This window comes from Mus caroli, unplaced genomic scaffold, assembly GCF_978045245.1.
Source record: "Mus caroli unplaced genomic scaffold, Mus_caroli_1 scaffold_1, whole genome shotgun sequence".
In the NCBI taxonomy this organism is placed as follows: Eukaryota; Metazoa; Chordata; class Mammalia; order Rodentia; family Muridae; genus Mus; species Mus caroli.
The window spans coordinates 50,141,576-50,161,591 of NW_028227256.1; the positions used below are offsets into that span (position 1 = coordinate 50,141,576).

The window sequence follows — 20,016 nt, forward strand, 5'->3', positions numbered from 1 at the left end:
AAGAGACTTGAGGCCCCAGGGACTGGGGAGATCTGTTGCAGTGGGGGTATGCCATTTGGGAGGTGGGTACATCCTATTGGAGACATGAGGAGGGAGGTATGGGAAAAGAAAAAAGAAGAAGAAAAGAGAGACAGACAGAAAGAAAGAAAGCAGTAATGGAAAAAGGTCAAGTAACATATAAGAGCAGACTTGTCAAAATTACACCAGACTTCTCACCGGAGACTATGAAAGCTAGAAGATCCTGGACAGATGTTATACAGACCCTAAGAGAACACAAATGCCATCCCAGGTTACTATACCCAGCAAAACTCTCAATTACCATAGATGGAAAAAAGTAGATATTCCATGACAAAACCAAATTTACATGATATCTTTTCATAAATCCAGCCCTACAAAAGATAATAGATGGAAAACACCAACACAAGGAGAGAAACTACACCCTAGAAAAAAGCAAGAAAATAATCTTTCAAAAAAACTCAAAAGAAAATAACCAGACAAACATAATTCCACCTCTAACAACAAAAATAATGGAAAGTAACAATCACTTTTCTTTAATATCTCTTAACATCAATGGAATAAATGAAAATAACACATCATACCAAAGCTTATGTGACACAGGGAAAGCAGTGGTAAGAGGAAAACTGATATCTCTAAGTGTGTCCAAAAAGAAACTGGAGAGAGCATACACTAGCAGCTTGATAGCACACCTGAATGCTCTAGAACAAAAAGAAGCAAATTCACCCATGAGGAGTAGACTGCAGGATAATCAAACTCAGGGCTGAAATCAACCAAGTGGAAACAAAAAGAACTATACAAAGAATCAACAAAACCAGGAGCTGATTCTTTGAGAAAATCAACAAGATAGATAAACCCTTAGCCAGACTTACCAGAGGGCACAGAGATAGTATCCAAACTTAAAAAATACGAAGTGAAAAGGGAGACAAAAAAAACGGAATATACCTTAAAATAATTAAAAGAAAGAAAAGAAAAACCTGGAACAGAAACCTAAGGGCTGAAGGAAAGCTTTTAGAGTCTTTATTGTTAGAGATGACAGTTAGAGATGACAGTTGCTTAAATTTTAAATTCTAAAATAAAAGTAAGCTCTCTGCAACATTTCCCTCATCTTTTACCTTGACTTCTCTTTAAACCAATATTTTTATTTTGCATTTATTTTGTAATTATATATGATGAACTGTGTCAGAAAGGCACAAAACAAACCAAGCAGGAACAGAAAGAGATACATCTTCACCAATGTTTCTGTCAAAATGGAAAGCTCATACTGTTGTACACACTCACTGGGACAAGATTGTTCCAGAACATAAATGGACTAATTCGCAGCTGCTACAGAAGTGTCCTGATAGCTTCCTAGGGTCCCTGGGACTGAGGTGCACTTTACAAGCAGGGACCTGATGATTGTCTTGGATTTCTTTTCTTTTTTTAAAATTAGATATTTTCTTCATTTACATTTCAAATGCTATCCCCAAAGCCCCCTATACCCTAATCCCGTCCTCCTCCCCAACCCACCCACTCCTGCTTCCTTGCCCTGGCATTCCCCTGTATTGGGGCATATGATCTTAACAATACCAAGGGCCTCTCCTCCCATTGATGGCTGACTAGGCCATCCTCTGCTACATATGCAATAGAGACACAGCTCTGGGGGTTACTGATATGTTCATATTGTTGTTCCACCTATAGGGCTGCAAACCCCTTCAGCTCATTGGGTACTTTCTCTAGCTCCTCTATTGGGGGCCCTGTGCTCCATCCAATAGATAACTGTGAGCATCCACTTCTGCATTTGCGAGGCACTGGCATAGCCTCACAAGAGACAGCTATATCAGGGTCCTTTCATCAAGATCTTGCTGGCATGTGCAATAGTGTCTGCGTTTAGTGGCTGATTATGGATGGATCCTTGGGTGGGGCAGTCTCTGGATGGTTCATCCTTTCATCTTAGCTCCAAACTTTGTCTCTGTAACTCCTTCCATGGGTATTTTGTTCCCTATTCTAAGGAGGAATGAAGTATCTACGCGTTGGTTTCCATCTTCTTGATTTTCTTGTGTTTTGCAAATTGTATCTTGGGTATTCTAAGTTTCTGGACTAATATCCACTTATCAGTGAGTGCATATCAAGTGACTTCTTCTGTGACTGAGTTACCTCACTCAGGATGATATCCTCAAGATACATTCATTTGCCTAGGAATTTCATAAATCCATTCTTTTTAATAGCTGAGTAGTACTCCATTGTGTAAATGTACCATATTTTCTGTATCCATTCCTCTGTTGAGGGACATCTGGGTTCTTTCCAGCTTCTGGCTATTATAAATAGGGCTGCTATGAACATAGTGGAGCATGTGTCCTTTTTACCGGTTGGGACATCTTCTGGATATATGCCCAGGAGAGGTATTGCGGGATCCTCTGGTAGTACCATGTCCAATTTTCTGAGGAACCGCCAGACTGATTTCCAGAGTGGTTGTACCAGCTTGCAATCCCACCAACAATGGAGGAGTGTTCCTCTTTCTCCACATCCTCTCCAGCATCTGCTGTCACCTGAATTTTTGATCTTAGCCATTCTGACTGGTGTGAGGTGGAATCTCAGGGTTGTTTGGATTTGCATTTCCCTGATGATTAAGGATGTTGAACATTTTTTCAGGTACTTCTCTGCCATTCGGTATTCCTCAGGTGAGAATTCTTTGTTCAGTTCTGAGCCCCATTTTTTAATGGGGTTATTTGACTTTCTGGAGTCCACCTTCTTGAGTTCTTTATATATATTGGATATTAGTCCTCTATCTGATTTAGTATAGGTAAAGATCCTTTCCCAATCTGTTGGTGGCCTTTTTGTCTTATTGATGGTGTCTTTTGCCTTACAGAAGCTTTGCAGTTTCATGAGGTCCCATTTGTCAATTCTCAATCTTACAGCACAAGCCATTGCTCTTCTATTCAGGAATTTTTCCCCTGTGCCCATATCTTTGAGGCTTTTCCCCACTTTCTCCTCTATAAGGTTCACTGTCTCTGGTTTTATGTGGAGTTCCTTAATCCACTTAGATTTGACCTTAGTATAGGAATGGATCAATTCGCATTCTTCTACATGATAGGAATGGATCAATTCGCATTCTTCTACATGTTAACAACCAGTTGTGCCAGTACCATTTGTTGAAAATGCTGTCTTTTTTTCACTGGATGGTTTTAGCTCCCTTGTCAAAGATAAAGTGACCATAGGTGTGTGGGTTCATTTCTGGATCTTCAATTCTCTTCCATTGGTTTACTTGTCTGTCACTGTACCAGTACCATGCAGTTTTTATCACAATTGCTCTGTAGTAGAGCTTTAGGTCAGGCATGGTGATTCTACCAGAGGTTCTTTTATCCTTGAGAAGAGTTTTTTGCTATCCTAGGTTTTTTGTTATTCCAGATGAATTTGCAGATTGCTCTTTCTAATTTGTTGAAGAATTGAGTTGGAATTTTGATGGGGATTGCATTGAATCTGTAGATTGCTTTTGGCAAGATAGCCATTTTTTACAATATTGATCCTGCCAATCCATGAGCATGGGAGATCTTTCCATCTTCTGAGATCTTCTTTGATTTCTTTCTTCAGAGACTTGAAGTTCTTCTCATGCAGATCTTTCACTTCCTTAGTTAGAGTCACGCCAAGGTATTTTATATTATTTGTGACTATTGTGAAGGGTGTTGTTCCCTAATTTCTTTATCAGTCTGTTTATCCTTTGTGTAGAGAAAGGCCACTGATTTGTTTGAGTTTATTTTATGTCCAGCTACTGCACTGAAGCTGTTTGTCAGGTTTAGGAGTTCTCTGGTGGAATTTTTAGGGTCACTATATATATACTATCATATCATCTGCAAATAGTGATATTTTGACTTTTTTTTTCCAATTTGTATCCCCTTGATCTCCTTTTGTTGTCTAATTGCTCTGGCTAGGACTTCAAGTACTATATTGACTAGGTAAGGAGAAAGTAGGCAGGATTTTCTGGCTTTCATAGTCTCTGGTGAGAAGTCTGATGTAATTCTAATAGATCTGTCTTGACCTTTTTCCCTAACTGCTTTTAATATTGTATCCTTTTTTTTTTAAGTGCACTTGTTGTTCTGATTAGTATGTGTTGGGAGAAATTTCTTTTCTGGTCCAGTCTATTTGGAGTTCTGTAGGTTTCTTGTATGTTCATGGGCATCTCTTTCTTTAGGTTAGGGAAGTTTTCTTCTATAATTTTGTTGAAGATATTTACTGGCCCTTTAATTTGAAAATCTTCATTCCCATCTATACCTATTATCCTTAGGTTTGGTCTTCTCATTGTATCCTGGATTTCCTGGATGTTTTGAGTTAGGATCTTTTTGCATTTTGCATTTTCTTAGATTGTTGTGTCCATGTTCTCTATGGAATCTTCTGCACCTGAGATTCTCTCTTCCATCTCTTGTATTCTGTTGCTGATGCTTGCATCTATGGCTTCTGATTTCTTTCCTAGAGTTTCTATCTCCAGAGTTGTCTCCCTTTGTGATTTCTTTATTGTTTCTTTATTCTTCCATTTTTAGATCCTGGATGGTTTTGTTCAATTCTTTCACCTGTTTGGTTGTGTTTTACTGTAAATCTCTAAGGGATTTTTGTGTTTTCTCTTTAAGGGCTTCTAGCTGTTTACCTCTGCTTTCCTGTATTTCCTTCTTAAAGTCATCAAACATCATCATGAGAAGTGACTTTAGATCCATGTCTTCTTTTTCTGGTGTGATGGTGTATCCAGGACTTGCTATGGTGGGAGAGTTTGGTTCTGATGATGCCAAGTAACCTTGGTTTCTGTTGCTGCTGTTCTTATGCTTGCCTTCTCCCATCTGATTATCTCAAGTGCTTGCTGACCTCAATATGTCTGATTGGAGCCTGTCCTTGGTATAATCCCGGTTGATTCAGGACTCCTCAGAGCCCAGCTTTCTCTGTGATCCTGTGATTCCTGGCTCCTGTGAACCTGAGATTCTGGGTGTATCAGAGTTCTTGGCAGTCAAGCTTCCTCTGAGACCCTGAGATGCTGTTGTGACCAAGCTCCTGTTATCCTGGGATACTGGAATCCCAAGATCCTGGGTTTGTTACAGCACCTGGAAGTGGTGTCTCCTCTGAGGACCATGGAGCTGTCTGGTCTGTTTAAAACCAAGGCATACCAGTACCGTTCAGAAGGAACCTGAGCCTCTGGTCAGGCAGCGCTCCAGTGTCCTTGCTCCTGCTGTCACAGGCCAATCACAATTGGTTTGGAACAGATGTTGTCTTCCACTCACCAGTGATCCTAAGATCGTGTGGTGAGTCCTCTGGGGATCATGTGAGCATCCGCCAATTCTCGCCCAAGGAGATATATTTTTTTTAAATGACCTTAACTTGTGTGACTTGGTAAAAAACTAAACAGAACTTCATCATTAAATGGCATGTGCCTATATTTTAGAAAACCATTAAGTTTGTATATGAGAAGCTATTGCTTTGTATTTTTCATTGTATATATTTTAACCACCTCCTTCTCTTTTCTGCCTTCTTACTCAATCCTTTCTTACACACTGTCCTTCCCTTCTTAGAAACTCTTGAGACCTGCACGCCCTCCCTCTCTTGTGGCGTTTCAGCCCAGGTCCTGACTCACCTGCTGACCTGTTCCGCCCACCTACTCCTTTGTTCTAGAACAACTGAATGCTGCTTTCACAATAATAACTGTTATTCTTTTCTGAGCATCTAAGATGCTCCACATATAAAACACAGTACTTATTTTACTTCTTTAATGTCATTGGCCTTCTTTTGCTATAGTGATTTTTGAAATTTACCTTGCATCAAAATCACCTAAACCTTCTTAAAATACCTGTTTCTGGATTACACAATGGTGGGGCAGAGAAATTGTATTTTGTAGTTAATGCTGACACTGTGTATAGAATCCTGCTTGCGGGGGCATTTTTCTACTACTTCATAGCAGCCAACATGTAAACTTAGGAGATCCCAGGACATGATGGGGGCTCAAAGTTTTGAGAACCGGAACCCTTCTCCAAGACTTGTGATCATAATCAACAGCAACTGCATGGTCATGGGAAGAGACTAGGAAAAGGGAGAGGCCTACTTGGAAATGATTTTCTTGGCTAGGAGAGTTGCTTCGACGATGGTTCCTAAGTATTTCCAGGAACAGACAGTCGTTACTTGGAATGGTTTCTCGATGGTCCTGAACTGCCTCCTCACAACTGAGGCACTCAAGTTGCTCAGGGAAGCCCTGCCTCACCAGAACTGAAGAGCTCGAGATGCTCAGGGAAGCTGGGAGGGCCTTACCTGTGCTGAGGGCTAAAGTTGATTTGAACTCCTGGGAAACCCCTGAGCCAGTTAAAGCTGTCCTAGGGTCTCCCTCATGCAGGTTATGCCTTAGGCCGAGTGTGCATGGTCTGCAACTGGGGCGACCTCTGTACATGTTGCCTGATGGCCACAGCCTAGCAGTTGATCCCATGAGAACAAATGCTCTAACCTCTCTCTCTAGATCTCAGCTCAGCCCCATACTGTCTCTGCTACTGTGCATTTGCTTATAAGGGAAACAACAGAAATCCTGGCGTGTCATGGGCCAGTGCTAGGCTGCGGCCCCTCTGGAATCCTATTATGCAACAAACATTTACTGAACATCAATTATGAGGCACACAGCATGCTGGAGGATGAGACCACAGATAGAGGGAAAACGGCAAAAATCCCACATGCTTGCCAATGTGGTGTAAGATGTTGGCAGTACCAAAAGGAACATCCATCCAGATGCCTGTGGAGTGACTTTTAAAATAGGGTGCAAAAATAAGAGCTACCCATGCAAACAATTGCTGAAATCGATCTTCTGGGACAGGGTGTTGTTCTTTAAAGTTTGATAAACAAATCACTCCATCGAACCCAAGGAATGTGGGCACAAAACAAGTACATAAAATTGGGTGAGATGCAGGGTGGAATTTTGAGTTTATCCCACATAACTGAAGGTCAGGTGCAGGGTGATGACTGCGGAGTGCTGTGAAATTTGAGGTGGGCTATTGATAACAAACACATTATGGGGTTGCAATGTGCTGAAAATGTTAGGGTGATCCTTGAGTTTCTATAAGGGTGTCAAAACAAGATTAAGTTCAGCTGTAAACACAATTCACCTTAAAGAATCAGAGAAACAGAAATATCAGATACATCTTTTAGGTATCAGGAGTAGATTAAAATGGCAGCTGGGATGAGGCATACAAATTTATATAAGTTTAAAGTAACTTAAGCCAGAGGAGTGGTTGAAATCACCAAGGAAGAACATATTGTTGATATCTTGTACGGAAACCTATGATATTTAACATTTAAAGGTCAGTTGGAGGAAAATCAGAGCTTTGTAATAGGACTGACAGAGGGAAGGAGAGAAGAGGAGGGCCAGAGCAGGTTAGGGGCAGCCTAAGATAAAGAAGGGATAGGAGAGTTTCAACTGTCCTAAGCCAGGGATGTTTCATGAATAAGGGGAGGACATGGCCAACTGTTTTAGTTGCTGCTGCCAGGTCAGGGGAAATTTAAGGTTAACTCCCCTGATTTTTACACTGAGCAATAAAATTCTTAGTGGCTAGGGAAGAACTTAGGCTCATGTGTAAAACTTAATTTACCAGGAACTCAGGCAGAAGGCGGCCTTTGTCAGGTTAGTCTGTCAGTCTCCTAACAATTCTTTACTAAAAATAAAAGGATCAGAAGTGTCTGCCCTAGATATAGATAGATCCAAACAGTAATGTTACAAGGTGGTTACTAGCTCAGGAGAGTGGGGGTGATACTGAACTGCGGTGAGCTGAGACGGGTGTAGGCAAGAGCTCGTCAGATTGCTATCAGTTTGATACACAATACAGTGAGTAGCAGAGACACTTTTGATAGGTAGATGACCATTTCTGGTTTTAGGGGGAAGGAAGAAAATGGTGTAACTACGGATAAGCTGGAAGTTCTGATGCAAATACACAGCAGGTTGTAGTTCTAATACTAATTCTGCTGGCATCTTTGCTCTTGGATTCTTTCACTCACAACTTTGAGAAATAAATTTGTCTAAGAGTTCTGATGCTGTGAAGAAGGCATAGGTCTTGGGCTAACTAATCTTTCTGTGAATGGCTAAAAATGGGACAAGTAGATTTGGGGGAGGGGTAGAAGTAGAATTAGAGTTGTAGAATCTTCAAAGCCCAAATCAAGGTTCCTGGCAATAATAACAATTGAATTATGTGTAGGTATGCTGCTATGAAGACCTTGGGGAAGCAACCTGCCCATGGTCTTACACTGATATTAGTCCCTCTACCCCTGTATTTCTCTGAACATTACCTGGGTATTCTATAATCTAACTCAATCTTGACACTGTCTATTAGGAGTCAGTGTCAAGTCTCAGGTTTAAAACCTCAGTCCTAAAAGACTAGCACTTCAAGTGCTTAGTTCAAGTCAGGACCTCAGCTCCTTCTCTCCAGCCATTTATGAACTCAACGCTCACAACCCCTCTCCCTAGTGTCAACAGTGTGCTTATAGAACTCAGGAATTTACACTCAAAAGGATTTAACACAAGAACAACCAGATAGAAGAAATGCACAGGGCAAGGTACTAGGGTGGGCAAATGACCTTGCATGCCCTCTGTGCAATTTGGTCCTAAAAGCCCTTTCCTGCATTTGCAAACTGGAAGTCATCAAGGCTTCGAAGAGCTGGATAATGCTGCATCTCCACCCCACTTCACCTCACTTCTCAGGTGAAGCTTCTAAAAAGGCCAACTGAAACCCTGTATTTTCTGGTCTTTCTTTGAATGATCTCAAGGCTGAGACTATCTATGAAACCCCTGTCTTTTCAAATGGAGCTCTGATGAGAAAAGTAAAATTAACACAATGAACTCTGAAACTACTACACCCACAGTGAGGCAGCAGCTGTTTATTTTGAGGTAACCGTCACAAAGTACAGGGTAGAATAATCTTGTTATGATGTAATCTTGAGAGAGGTTTTCTAAGATAGGATTTGGAGCCTTCCACACTTATCAGATGCCTTCTCATTAGATTTTTCCAGTTTTGCAATTCTAGATCCAAACTGTATGGCTCGTTTTGGCAGAAGGGCAGAGGCTGGGAGACCAAGTTCCATAGCTGCAAGTCGTAAAATAAGCTTCTCACCAACTCCACGGGGCAGAGTGAGGTCTACCTTTTCCCAAACTGGCAGAGAATTTAGGAAAGACACAACATTTTCATCCAGGAAAGGAAATCTAAAATTGATCAAAATAAAAAAATAGTGATTGTTATTAAAAATAGTCTGTTTATGACCATTTAAACATTTTAATGGCCAAAATATAACTACATTAAAAAAGTAGCTAACTACTAACTTTATTGCAACAATTCTCAAGTTTTTTCAGAGTATCTTTGTGCATGTCCCCAGTATGTTCACGAAATGATCATGAATTTATGTCTGCTTTGAGTATGTCTGCAGAAACTGAACTCTGAGTAATGATCTGCCCTTTTGTTTGTTTACTTTTCTATAAACTTAGGGGTTTTCTCTTTTTTGGTTTTGTTTGTAATATCATCCCATCCTTACCTTGTACCCATAAAATGCAATATAGTTATACTGTACTCTTATAAAAACATTCTCATCTGAGTATATATAACATTATAATAATTTCGTATGATGCCTTTGGAATTAACTACTTCATCAGACAAAGTACTCTCCTCCTTCATCTACCTGATGATGAATTAAATTTCTTTTTTCCTATCCTTCAACCCTTGACCATTTCTCGTTACATTCTGAAGAAGGAGAACAGCTTACGTACTATGTAAGATAGTATTACTTATTTAAAATAGGATTAAGAAGTAGAGCAGCATTACCAATGTCATCTGGAATAGCATTGGCACCACAGGAACACTTGGGTAAAATAGGATTAAGAAGTAGAGCAGAATTACCAATGTCATCTGGAATAGCATTGGCACCACAGGAACACTTGGGTAAAATAGGTTTAAGAAGTAGAGCAGAATTACCAATGTCATCTGGAGTAGCATTGACACCACAGGAACACTTGGGTAAAATAGGATTAAGAAGTAGAGCAGCATTACCAATGTCATCTGGAGTAGCATTGGCACCACAGGAACACTTGGGTAAAGGCAGTCATAGTCAACAGAAAGGGCAAAGCCATGCAATAAAGGTTGGGGAGGATTCTCAGACACACAAAGAGGGAAGCACGTGTACAACGATGCCCCTGTCTTCACGAGGCTTACATGATCTCCTCCTTCTTGCCTACTGAATCCTTTTAACAAATGCCATTTATTAGCTAAATAGTTTCACTCATTTTTATTTTTGAGGCAGGGTCTTGCTATGAAGCCCAAACTGGCCTTGAACTCATGACTTTCCCAACTCTGTCTGATGAATGTAAACTACTATACTCAGGTTGATAGTTCAACTCTTCATTCCATCACATCTTCCTTTATCCTTAATATTTAAATTAAAAATGCTACACTTAAGTATGTCTTTATTATAAGTATGTTTTAGGTAAAAATAAACCCAAGATTTTAAAAGCATATATGAGAGTGCCTGGGTCTCTGAAGATTTTATACCCCCTATAATAGTGTTAAATCGTGTTTAAAAATTAAAAAAAAAAAGAACTCACTCAATAGACAGAAATCCAGGACTGGGACCTCCACCGATCACTACAGTAGTCATGCCTACACAGACAAAACCAAACGTTTAAACTGCCTGTGCTTGGCACTTTAACTGTCCTGTTTTCCTTGTGGTCCTAAAAAGAACGACCCATTCCATCACTTCAGAACATGACTGCAAAGTTGCTTATGAGGAATCAATGGCTTCCTGGCTCCATCAGCTTTGCTCTTGACCACGTTTATAAAGAGACAGCGTGCCTGCTCTCCTGCTTTGCTGGAACCAATCTCCAAGGGAAAGGGAATGTAAAACCTCCTTTGTAATTTTCTTAAAAAGCATTCAGTAATGAGTTACCTTGCTTCCTTTCCATGATCACCAATAACTCTGTCATCACGACCAAGGTTTCTAGAAGAAATTCGACCCAATTCCATTGCTATTTCCTCGTTCAATCCTTCTAGGCCAAGAGACTGAAAGCGGGCACGATGCCGGGAATAACCTGCCAACTGTTCATCTGCACCAATCCCAGTAAGAATCACCTATAGAAGAGTAAAGAAAGCCAGAGACACGACAAGAGGATAAAGAAAACAAGTTGTGTTTTTCTTATGCAGGCTAAAGAGTTATAGTCCTAACATTTTAGGAGGAAAACTGTGAGTCAGAAAACAGTAAAACAAACAAATACACTGTACTAGAAAGTGTAACTATAGTACTGTATATTCATAAACCTTAAATGTTGAAAGCTTCAGTCAAAATTAGGTCTCATAAATTCTGAGCAACAGTCCTGGATCATACCTTTGCACTGCTCTTGTAAGATGTCACAGCATCTTGGGTCACCAACCAACCGATTCCTCTAGAAGCAAACCACACAGCACAGCCAATGCTATCATCCAGAACTGTGTCCAATGGCTGAACTAAGTGACATATTCGAGCTCTTCTTAGTTTTTGTAGTTCTTCAAGAGAAACATTTATTTCCACAAAATTCCAAGTTCGAGAAGGGTTGACAGACTGTAGTTCCTTTAGTCCTGCTTTTCCTGTGACTCGGTCTGGTACCTCAGCCTCACCTGGCCCCTCATCCGCAGCAGTACTCTGAGAGGACTCTTCAGAAGGGATCTCATGGTGGTTCTGCTGTTTTCTTTCTGTGTTAGGAATAGGTAGCCCTGTCTTTTGTTTAGGCACAAAAGCCACATTCAGAAGATCAATTGGCTCATCTAAAGGAATATGACGATCGGCAAGGGCTGCAATCACCATAGAATCAACACCTCCAGAAAACAGGATTGCAATGTTTGCTTTCGAATCACAAGTTTTTAAAACTTCCTTTGATGCCAGATTTTCTTCCCTAGCTAAACATAAGATGCGTCTCTTGACTGAAACATTGAGGATGGCAATGAACTGCTGAACTATTTTTTTCGTGTGTTCATCTGTAAGAAATATCTCAAGTGTCTCTCTTGTACCTGGAATGCTGGAATTGTTTCTACATTGGATTTCCAATGGAATCTCGGGCAGCTTCTTATTTAAGGGAACGACAGGTTTTGAGAGGTACAGGTTGGCTTCATTTATTACCACTGATACAAACTCTGGCAATTCGGCTGGAGTCTGAGTCAGGTCATTACCACATTCTTCGGCGATATTCTCCTTAGAAATGTATCTCCAAGGATATAATTTTAAGATCACAGATCTGGAAACAGCAGCAGAATTGAGATCAATTTGGAAAATTCCAGATGCTGGAACTTCTTGCCACTGGTCTGCAACTCCAGATACCTGGGCACCAACTGACGAAAGGCAGAAACTCTTGCCCAGATTACTAAACTGCCAAAGCAAGCTACGCCGACCAAAAAAGTCCCTACCAAACCATAAGTGATGGCTAGAGGCCTGATAATAGATAAACGACCATGGACCTTGCACTTTAGAGAAGAGCAGCAAAATTTCAGACTCATTCTTACAGGCAGAAAGGCTATTGAACATAACCTGGGTGTCATTTTCTTCTGCTTCAACCTTCACTCCATTAAAAACTTCTCCATTCCATAAGAACACATTGCCATGTTCATCTTCTACAGGTTGGATAGTCAAAACACCTCTTAAATGAAGAACATGACCAGAAAATAAACACTGATAGTTAACAGCAGATTTTAACAACTGCCTGCTACTACTGGGGCCCCGCCGTCTAAGATTCCGCAGCAAATCCTCTTTTAAATCTTTACTGAAGTGTTCAACAGAGAAGCTTACAGAACAGCAAATGCCACACATGGTTATGTGAAGTCAGGCTGACTGTGTCTTGACTTTGGTTGTCTCTGAGTTTTCTAATGCTTGGTATTCTTTTTTTAGTTCGTCTAATGTATCTGTTAGGAGGAAGTGAGAAAAAATATTGAAGTGAAAGTTCGAAAATATTTATCTATTATTTCATGGACAAAACAGGCTACTTCTCAAGATTAAACCATATGAGATTCACTGTGCAAATGCCAGCAATAATTCACAATGCTTTAGTGACAAACAATGCTGATATTTTGGTAGTATTTTCTTTCCACTGAATACATACTTTGTCCAATCACTTGGCTAAACACCTTAGATATATAATTTTTAAATACTTCAAGACCTTAGAGCAGTATTTCTCAACCTTCCTAATGCTGCGACCCTTTAATACAGTTCCTCCTGTTGTGGTGACCCCAACCAAAAAATTATTTCATTGCTACTTCATAACTGTAATTTTACTACTGTTATGACTTGTAATATAAATATCTGACATGCAAGATATCTGATATGTGACGCCCCAAGAGGGTACTGACCCACAGGTTGAGAACTGCTGCCTTAGATGTTCAAAGTATTAGCCCTGAAAGTCACTGTACAATGATTTTTCATATTTCTGTCAAGCTCTTAAAATATACATGACTACTTTACTTAATAACTAAAGTGGATATGTCTTAAAGTTATATTTTTTAATTCCTTGAGAATTTCATACTTGTTTATGATATATTTTGATCACGGCCACTTTCTATTTCTCGATCCATATCTCCTTCTACTGGGGAGGGGACTATGTGCCACTAGCAACAATGGCATTGAATGGCAGTTAGTACAGAGAACCACAACTGGTGCAGTGTGGACCATCAGTGACTGTGGAGTGCTCAACTCTAAACTGGACATCTGTATCACACCCAAAGCTCACAGATAAAAGAGGAGACAGGAAGACCATCATAACAAGAGACTGGGAGGACGGCTACAAGACCGTGTCTTCCAGACATGATGGGGTTGTTATGAACATGAACTCTCTGCAGCTATGGCTGCCTGCCCAAGACCAAGCCAATCCAAATCCCAGCCCAAGCCCTACCGGAAGAGTCTTTTTAAAACTGTAGAACATCTGCAAGGTGGTTGTGGTGCAGCGCATGCCTTTAATCTCAGCACTTGAGAGGAAGAGGCAGGCATATCTCTGAGTTCAAGACCAACCTGATCCATAGACTGAGTTTCAGGACAGCCAAGGCTACACAGAGAAACTGTCTTGAAGGACTCCCCCTGCCACCCCCTCCCCCCAAAAAACAAAACCAAAACCAAAAAACCAAAAACCAATAAACAACCCACTGTACATTTCTTTGGAAGTCTAACTGGAAAACAGACCACTGTACTAAATCGACACACACATTTATTCAGATAGGGCTTAACTGAGGCACCATTATGAATCCCCACAAAAAGCTTACAAAAGGTTTTCTGTAGCATTCCATATATAACTCTGAAAACAAAAACCAAGACGACCACCACTTACTTTTACTTTCAGAAAAGATTTTTGTTCGATCTTCAAGAAAGAATATGTTGCTATTCTGTTGCTGCTTGTATACTCTCTGCAAACGTAATTGACAATATCAGAGTATGACTTGCATAGTGAGGCTGAACAGTATCCTGTTATCATTTATTCTTGAACTTCAGGAATATTCAGAACAGTAATTACCACAGAGAAACAAAGTCACTGAATACTACGCCACCCAGAACTGGTTGTTTGCTTAGCATGTATCATCACACCACACACTTTCAGTAACAAAAGCTATCATAGCCACAGGTTTATAATTTACTTCATAAATGAAGACCTTTTCTGACCATGTGGGTACAACACTATAGTTCTTTGCTGGTCTCAAGCTTCAGACACTTACTGTATCGTCACTACAGGTGCTGATGAGCGCCTCTGCGTGTAAACACACATGCACCCTCACAACTGCTTACACACCAGTTACTCAGAAGTGTCAAACAGCATTTACACATTTTGACAGTTTGATCTCCAAAAATTTGTATTAATTTGCCTTAACATCTAATATTTCCCAAATGACAATATCAGAAATGTCAAGAATGTCAGTCATTACATAATCGCAGCTGATTTATGAACACATTCATAAAAAAAGGCATTAAACGGGTTAAGTATTTAGAATATTAAAGTTTCCTGTGAAAAACTTCATTCTTTTTTGTTAAAATATAATAAAGATTTTTTTTTTATCTCTGAGATCTATTGACATATACAGGAAAAACAAATTTAAAACATGCAAAACCAAACTAGGATACCACGTTAGTTTTTAAATTATGATCTTTGAATTTTGTAATGTTAGCATAAATGATCAAAATCATAATTTTAATGTACTATACTATTCAGATTTCCACAGCAACTCACCCGATTCTTCTTCAGATTAGAAAGTTCATCCACAATAACTTTCTGTTCTTTAATCTATTAAAGTAAAGAAAAATAATCTAAAGTGGAAGTTTTCAAAGTATGTTTAGTGAGAACATTTTAAGTCACTGCTTTAAAACTAAAGATGGGGTTGGGGGCTATAATGGACTGCCTGTCTAAATGGACACTGAACAAATCACCAGCACTCAGTCTGGAATCAGTAGAAGACAGCTTGAGAAGGAGAAGCATAGGCTTGCCAGGGGCCAGTCACCACAGCCCACATCATTAACCAGGGTGAGACACTGCCTACCCAAATTAATACCAATCTTTTAAGCCGGGCAGTGGTGGTGCATGCCTTTAATCTCAGCACTTGAGGGGCAGAGGCAGGCAGATTTCTGAGTTCGAGGCCAGCCTGGTCTACAGAGTAAGTTCTGTGACAGCCAGGGCTACATAGAGAAACCCTGTTTTGGAAAAACCAAAAACCAACCGACCAAACAAAAGAACCAAAAACAAACAAACAAAACCTCTCCCCAAAACAACAACAACAACAAAAACCCCCCAAAACCCCAAGTCCTTTAGTTTTATAAGGTCTTGCTGTAGACTAAAAGAGAGAAATAAAATGAATGTGAGTTCTTCTCTTTACCAACAACCAATGGTTTTATGATGTATGCACTAGATGACAGGCAGACATTTGGATAAAACAAATGAAATGGTGCTATGGTACTGAATGCCCTACCTGCACTGATACATGATTTCCACCACTGTATCATTCTATTTCAAGTATTAAGGACTGCATATTGCTGGTATCGTTAAGCTAGGCAAATAGTCTAAGTACTGAGAGCTGTACTAATAACCTACGAAGCCATATTGAGTACACTTTCCTGGAGATTCAAGTCTGCTTGCAGAGTTTTTATGCTCATTACAGGAATGACAGGTGTCACTTTAGGTGACACCACAGTACACTGTGGTACAGCGGGAATTAGGCAATATACCGAAGATATCATATAGGACAGAAAAAATACAGAATTTAGGAATGTTTAATATCTGCAAAGACTATACCCACACCCCTCCACTCTACACGTTTAAAGATTTTCGTCTGTAACTGGAAGTTAAGATTAGTTCCGGTATGGGGTGCCTCCCTGAAATCCTGGTTATTAGGCAAGAGAATTATTCAAGTAATACCTAAGCAACAATATCTGAGGCTGGCCGGAGTTATTTATGAAACCCTATCCTAAAGGAATAGAAAAAAATAATTTGCTAGGGTGCTCCTTTCCCTTGTTGAATAATAAAGAGATGACCAAACAGATGTTTTTAGGATCACTTAAAGTTGAGAATGTTATTTTAAGGTAACAGGCAGCTGAGAAAATCGGCTAAGAAGCTTTTGCCTCAGTCTGGAAGAACAGGTAGACTTCTAAACTTTTATGATGGACGTCATGGATGGCGCCCAGGCGGGTGCGTGGCTAACTGGATGAAGCACAGCCACAGAGCAACAGATCTGTGTGTGACTGAGTAACACATCTGTTTGTCACTATTTTTTCAGGGGACACGCCTCCATCGTCGCAAACCTGCAGGATGGAGGGGAATCAGCTGCTGGTGCTGAGAATGCAAGGCGGAGGCTACAGGGCACAGCGGGGCCCGCCGCCCACCACCCTTCCCCGGCGTCCCACGGCACCTTGCTGCTAAGGGCCTCGGCGTGCGCAGTCGATGTGTGTGGGGGCCCCGGCGCGGCGCGGCCATCGGCGTGCACCCCACTGCTGGGCATCGCCACGCCGTGCCGCACGCCAAGAACCCAGACTGAGGAAGGAACAGCGGCCAGCAGCCCGGGCCGGAAGCCTGGGTTCCACTCAGAAATCCGCCCCTTCCGGCACCCCGACCAATGGAGTGCGCACACTCACGCCTGCGCAGTGGCAAGCGCGCCCGGAGTGGGTTGTGAAAAGTCGAATCAAGAGTTGTGCTCCATTGCTAACTGGTTTTCTGCTAAATGTAGGTGTGGCTTGGCTGCAGAATCTATGAATGGTCTGTATCGCCCCCTAGTGGATCCTATGTAAAAATAAATCACTATAATTTAATACTCTTTAATTTGGTTTTCTTCTCCTCCCCCTCCTCCTCCCCTCCCCCTCCCTCTTCTTCTCCTTCTTCTTCTTCTTCTTCTTCTTCTTCTTCTTCTTCTTCTTCTTCTTCTTCTTCTTCTTCTTCTTCTTCTTCTTCTTCTTCTTCTTCTTCTTCTTCTTCTTCTTCTTCTCCTCCTCCTCCTCCTCCTCCTCCTCCTCCTCCTCCTCCTCCTCCTCCTCCTCCTCCTCCTCCTCCTCCTCCTCCTCCTCCTCCTCCTCCTCCTCTTCTTCTTCAGATTTACTTATTTTATGTATATGAGTTCACTGTCTCTGTCTTAAAACACACCAGATGCAGATTTCAGGTGCAGAGGATACCATAGAAAACATTGAAACAACAGTCAAAGAAAATGCAAATTGCAAAAAGCTCCTAACCCAAAATATCCAGAAAATCCAGGACACAACGACAAGAACAAATCTAAGGATAACAGGTATAGAAGAGAGTGAAGATTCCCAACTTAAAGGGTCAGTAAATATCCTCAACAAAATTAAACAAGAAAACTTTCCTAACCTAAAGAATTTGATGCCCATGAACATACAAGAAGCCTACAGAACTCCAAATTAATTGGACCAGAAAAGAAATTCCTCCCATTACATAATAATCAAAACACCAAATGTACTAAACAAAAAAAGAATATTAAAAGCAGTAAGGGAAAAAGGTGAAGTAACATGCAAAGTCATACCTATCAGAATTACACCAGACTTCTCAGCAGAGACTATGAAAGCTAGAAGATCCTGGGCGGATGTCATACAGACCCTAAGAGAACACAAATGGCAGCTCCGACTATTATATACAGCAACACCCTCAATTACTATAGATGGAGGAACAGAAGGAACAAGATCTAATTCATTCTATGAAGCCACAATAATGCTGATACTAAAACCACACAAAGACCCAACAAAGAAAGAGAACTTCACACCAATTTCCTTGATGAATATAAATGCAAAAATACTCAATAAAATTCTTGCCAATTGAATCCAAGAACACATCACAGCCTTCATTCACCACGATCAAGGAGGCTTCATCCCAGGGATGCAGGGATGGTTCACAGAAATCCATCAATTTAATCTACTACATAAACAAACTCAAAAAAAAAAAGCACATGATCATTTCATTAGATGCTGCAAAAAGATTTGACAAAGTTCAACACTTTTTTGTGTTAAAAATCTTGGAAAGATCAGGAATTCAAGGCCCATACCTAAACATAAAAGCAATATACTTTAAACCAGTAGCCAACATCTAAATGGAGAGAAACTTGAAGCAATCCCACTAAAATCAGGGACTAGAAAATGTTGCCCACTCTCTTTATATCCAATATAGTACTTGAAGTTCTAGCTAGAGAAATTAGACAACAAAAAGAGGTTAAAGGGATACAAATTGGGAAGGAAGAGGTCAAATTATCACGATTTGCAGATGATATGATCGTATACTTAAGTGACCCCAAAAAATTCCACCAGGAAACCCCTGCAGCTGATAAATAACTTCAGCAAAGTGGCTGGATATAATGTTAACTAAAACAAATCAGTAGCCTTCCTATACTCAAAGGATAAACAGGCTGAGAAAGAAATTAGGGAAGTGACACACTTCACAATAGTCACAAATAATATAAAATATCTTGGTGTGACTCTAACCAAACAAGTGATCTGTATGACAAAAAACTTTAAGTCTCTGAAGAAAGAAATAGAAGAAGACCTCAGAAGATGGAAAGATCTCCCATGCTCATGGATTGGCAGGATTAATATAGTAAAAATCGCCATCTGAAAGCAGTCTACAGATTCAATGCAATCCCCATCAAAACTCCAACTCAATTCTTCATAGAGTTAGAAAGAGCAATTCTCAAATTCATCTGGAATAAGAAAAATCCCAGGATATCAAAGACTATTCTCAACAATAAAAGAACTTCTGAGGGAATAAGCATCCCTGACCTCAAGCTATACTACAGAGCAACAGTTATTAAAAAAAAAAAAAAAAAAACAACCAAAAAAACACAAAACAAAAACAAACCTGCATGGTACTGGTACAGTGACAGGCAGGTAGATCAATGGAATAGAATTAAAGACCCAGAAATGAACCCATATACCTATGGTCACTTGATCTTTGACAAAAGGACTAAAATAATATAGTGGAAAAAAGACAGCATTTTCAACAAATGGTGCTGGCTCAACTGGAGGATAGCACGCATAAGAATACAAACAGAACCATTCTTATCTCTTTGTACAAAGCTCAAGTCCAAGTGGATCAAGGACCTCTATATAAAACCAGATACTCTGAAACTGATAGAAAAGAAATTTGGGAAGAGCCTCCTGCACATGGGCACAAGGAAAAATTTCCTGAACAGAATACTGATAGTTTATGCACCAAGATCAAGAACTGACAAATGGGATGCCATAAAATTACAAAGCTTTTGTCAGGCAAAGGACGTCATCAATAGGACAACACAGCAACCAGCAAATTGGGAAAAGATCTTTACCAACCCTACATCTGATAGAGGACTAATATTCAATATATACTAAGAATTCAAGAAATTAGACTCCAGAGAACCAACTAACCCTATTAAAAATGGAGTACAGAGCTAAACAAAGAATTTTCAACTGAGGAATACGACATGACTGAGAAGCACCTATAGAAATGTTCAACATCCTTATTCATCAGGGAAATTCAAATTAAAACAACCCCGAGATTCCACCTCACACCAGTCAGAA

At 40.2% G+C, this 20,016-nt stretch overlaps 2 protein-coding genes across 2 annotated transcripts; both read right to left on the reverse strand.

The window, feature by feature from the left end:
* Positions 1–8,834: 8,834 nt before the first annotated feature.
* Asnsd1 (asparagine synthetase domain containing 1) lies at positions 8,835–12,813 on the reverse strand. The gene is made up of 3 exons (XM_085837224.1): positions 11,362–12,813; positions 10,927–11,108; positions 8,835–9,196 (listed from the first exon to the last, which is right to left on the reverse strand). Exons 1-3 carry the CDS (start codon positions 12,811–12,813, stop codon positions 8,947–8,949), a joined length of 1,884 nt encoding a protein of 627 aa, XP_085693350.1. The 3' UTR covers positions 8,835–8,946.
* Asdurf (ASNSD1 upstream open reading frame) lies at positions 12,626–17,012 on the reverse strand. The gene is made up of 4 exons (XM_029481819.2): positions 16,878–17,012; positions 15,209–15,262; positions 14,318–14,393; positions 12,626–12,905 (listed from the first exon to the last, which is right to left on the reverse strand). The coding sequence occupies exons 1-4, from the start codon at positions 16,965–16,967 to the stop codon at positions 12,826–12,828; spliced, it is 300 nt and encodes a 99-aa protein (XP_029337679.1). The 5' UTR covers positions 16,968–17,012; the 3' UTR covers positions 12,626–12,825.
* Between the last annotated feature and the right edge of the window lie 3,004 nt (positions 17,013–20,016).

Coding starts and splice junctions, on each gene's coding strand:
- Asnsd1 (XM_085837224.1), bottom strand. CDS start 12,813: ATGTGTGGCATTTGCTGTTCTGTAAGCTTCTCTGTTGAACACTTCAGT. Junction 11,109..11,361: donor CTTACAAGAGCAGTGCAAAG/GTATGATCCAGG, acceptor ACTCTTCTATAG/GTGATTCTTACTGGGATTGG. Junction 9,197..10,926: donor GATCATGGAAAGGAAGCAAG/GTAACTCATTAC, acceptor GATCAATTTTAG/ATTTCCTTTCCTGGATGAAA.
- Asdurf (XM_029481819.2), bottom strand. CDS start 16,967: ATGCCCAGCAGTGGGGTGCACGCCGATGGCCGCGCCGCGCCGGGGCCC. Junction 15,263..16,877: donor CCGAGGCCCTTAGCAGCAAG/GTGCCGTGGGAC, acceptor TTACTTTAATAG/ATTAAAGAACAGAAAGTTAT. Junction 14,394..15,208: donor CTAATCTGAAGAAGAATCGG/GTGAGTTGCTGT, acceptor TTACGTTTGCAG/AGAGTATACAAGCAGCAACA.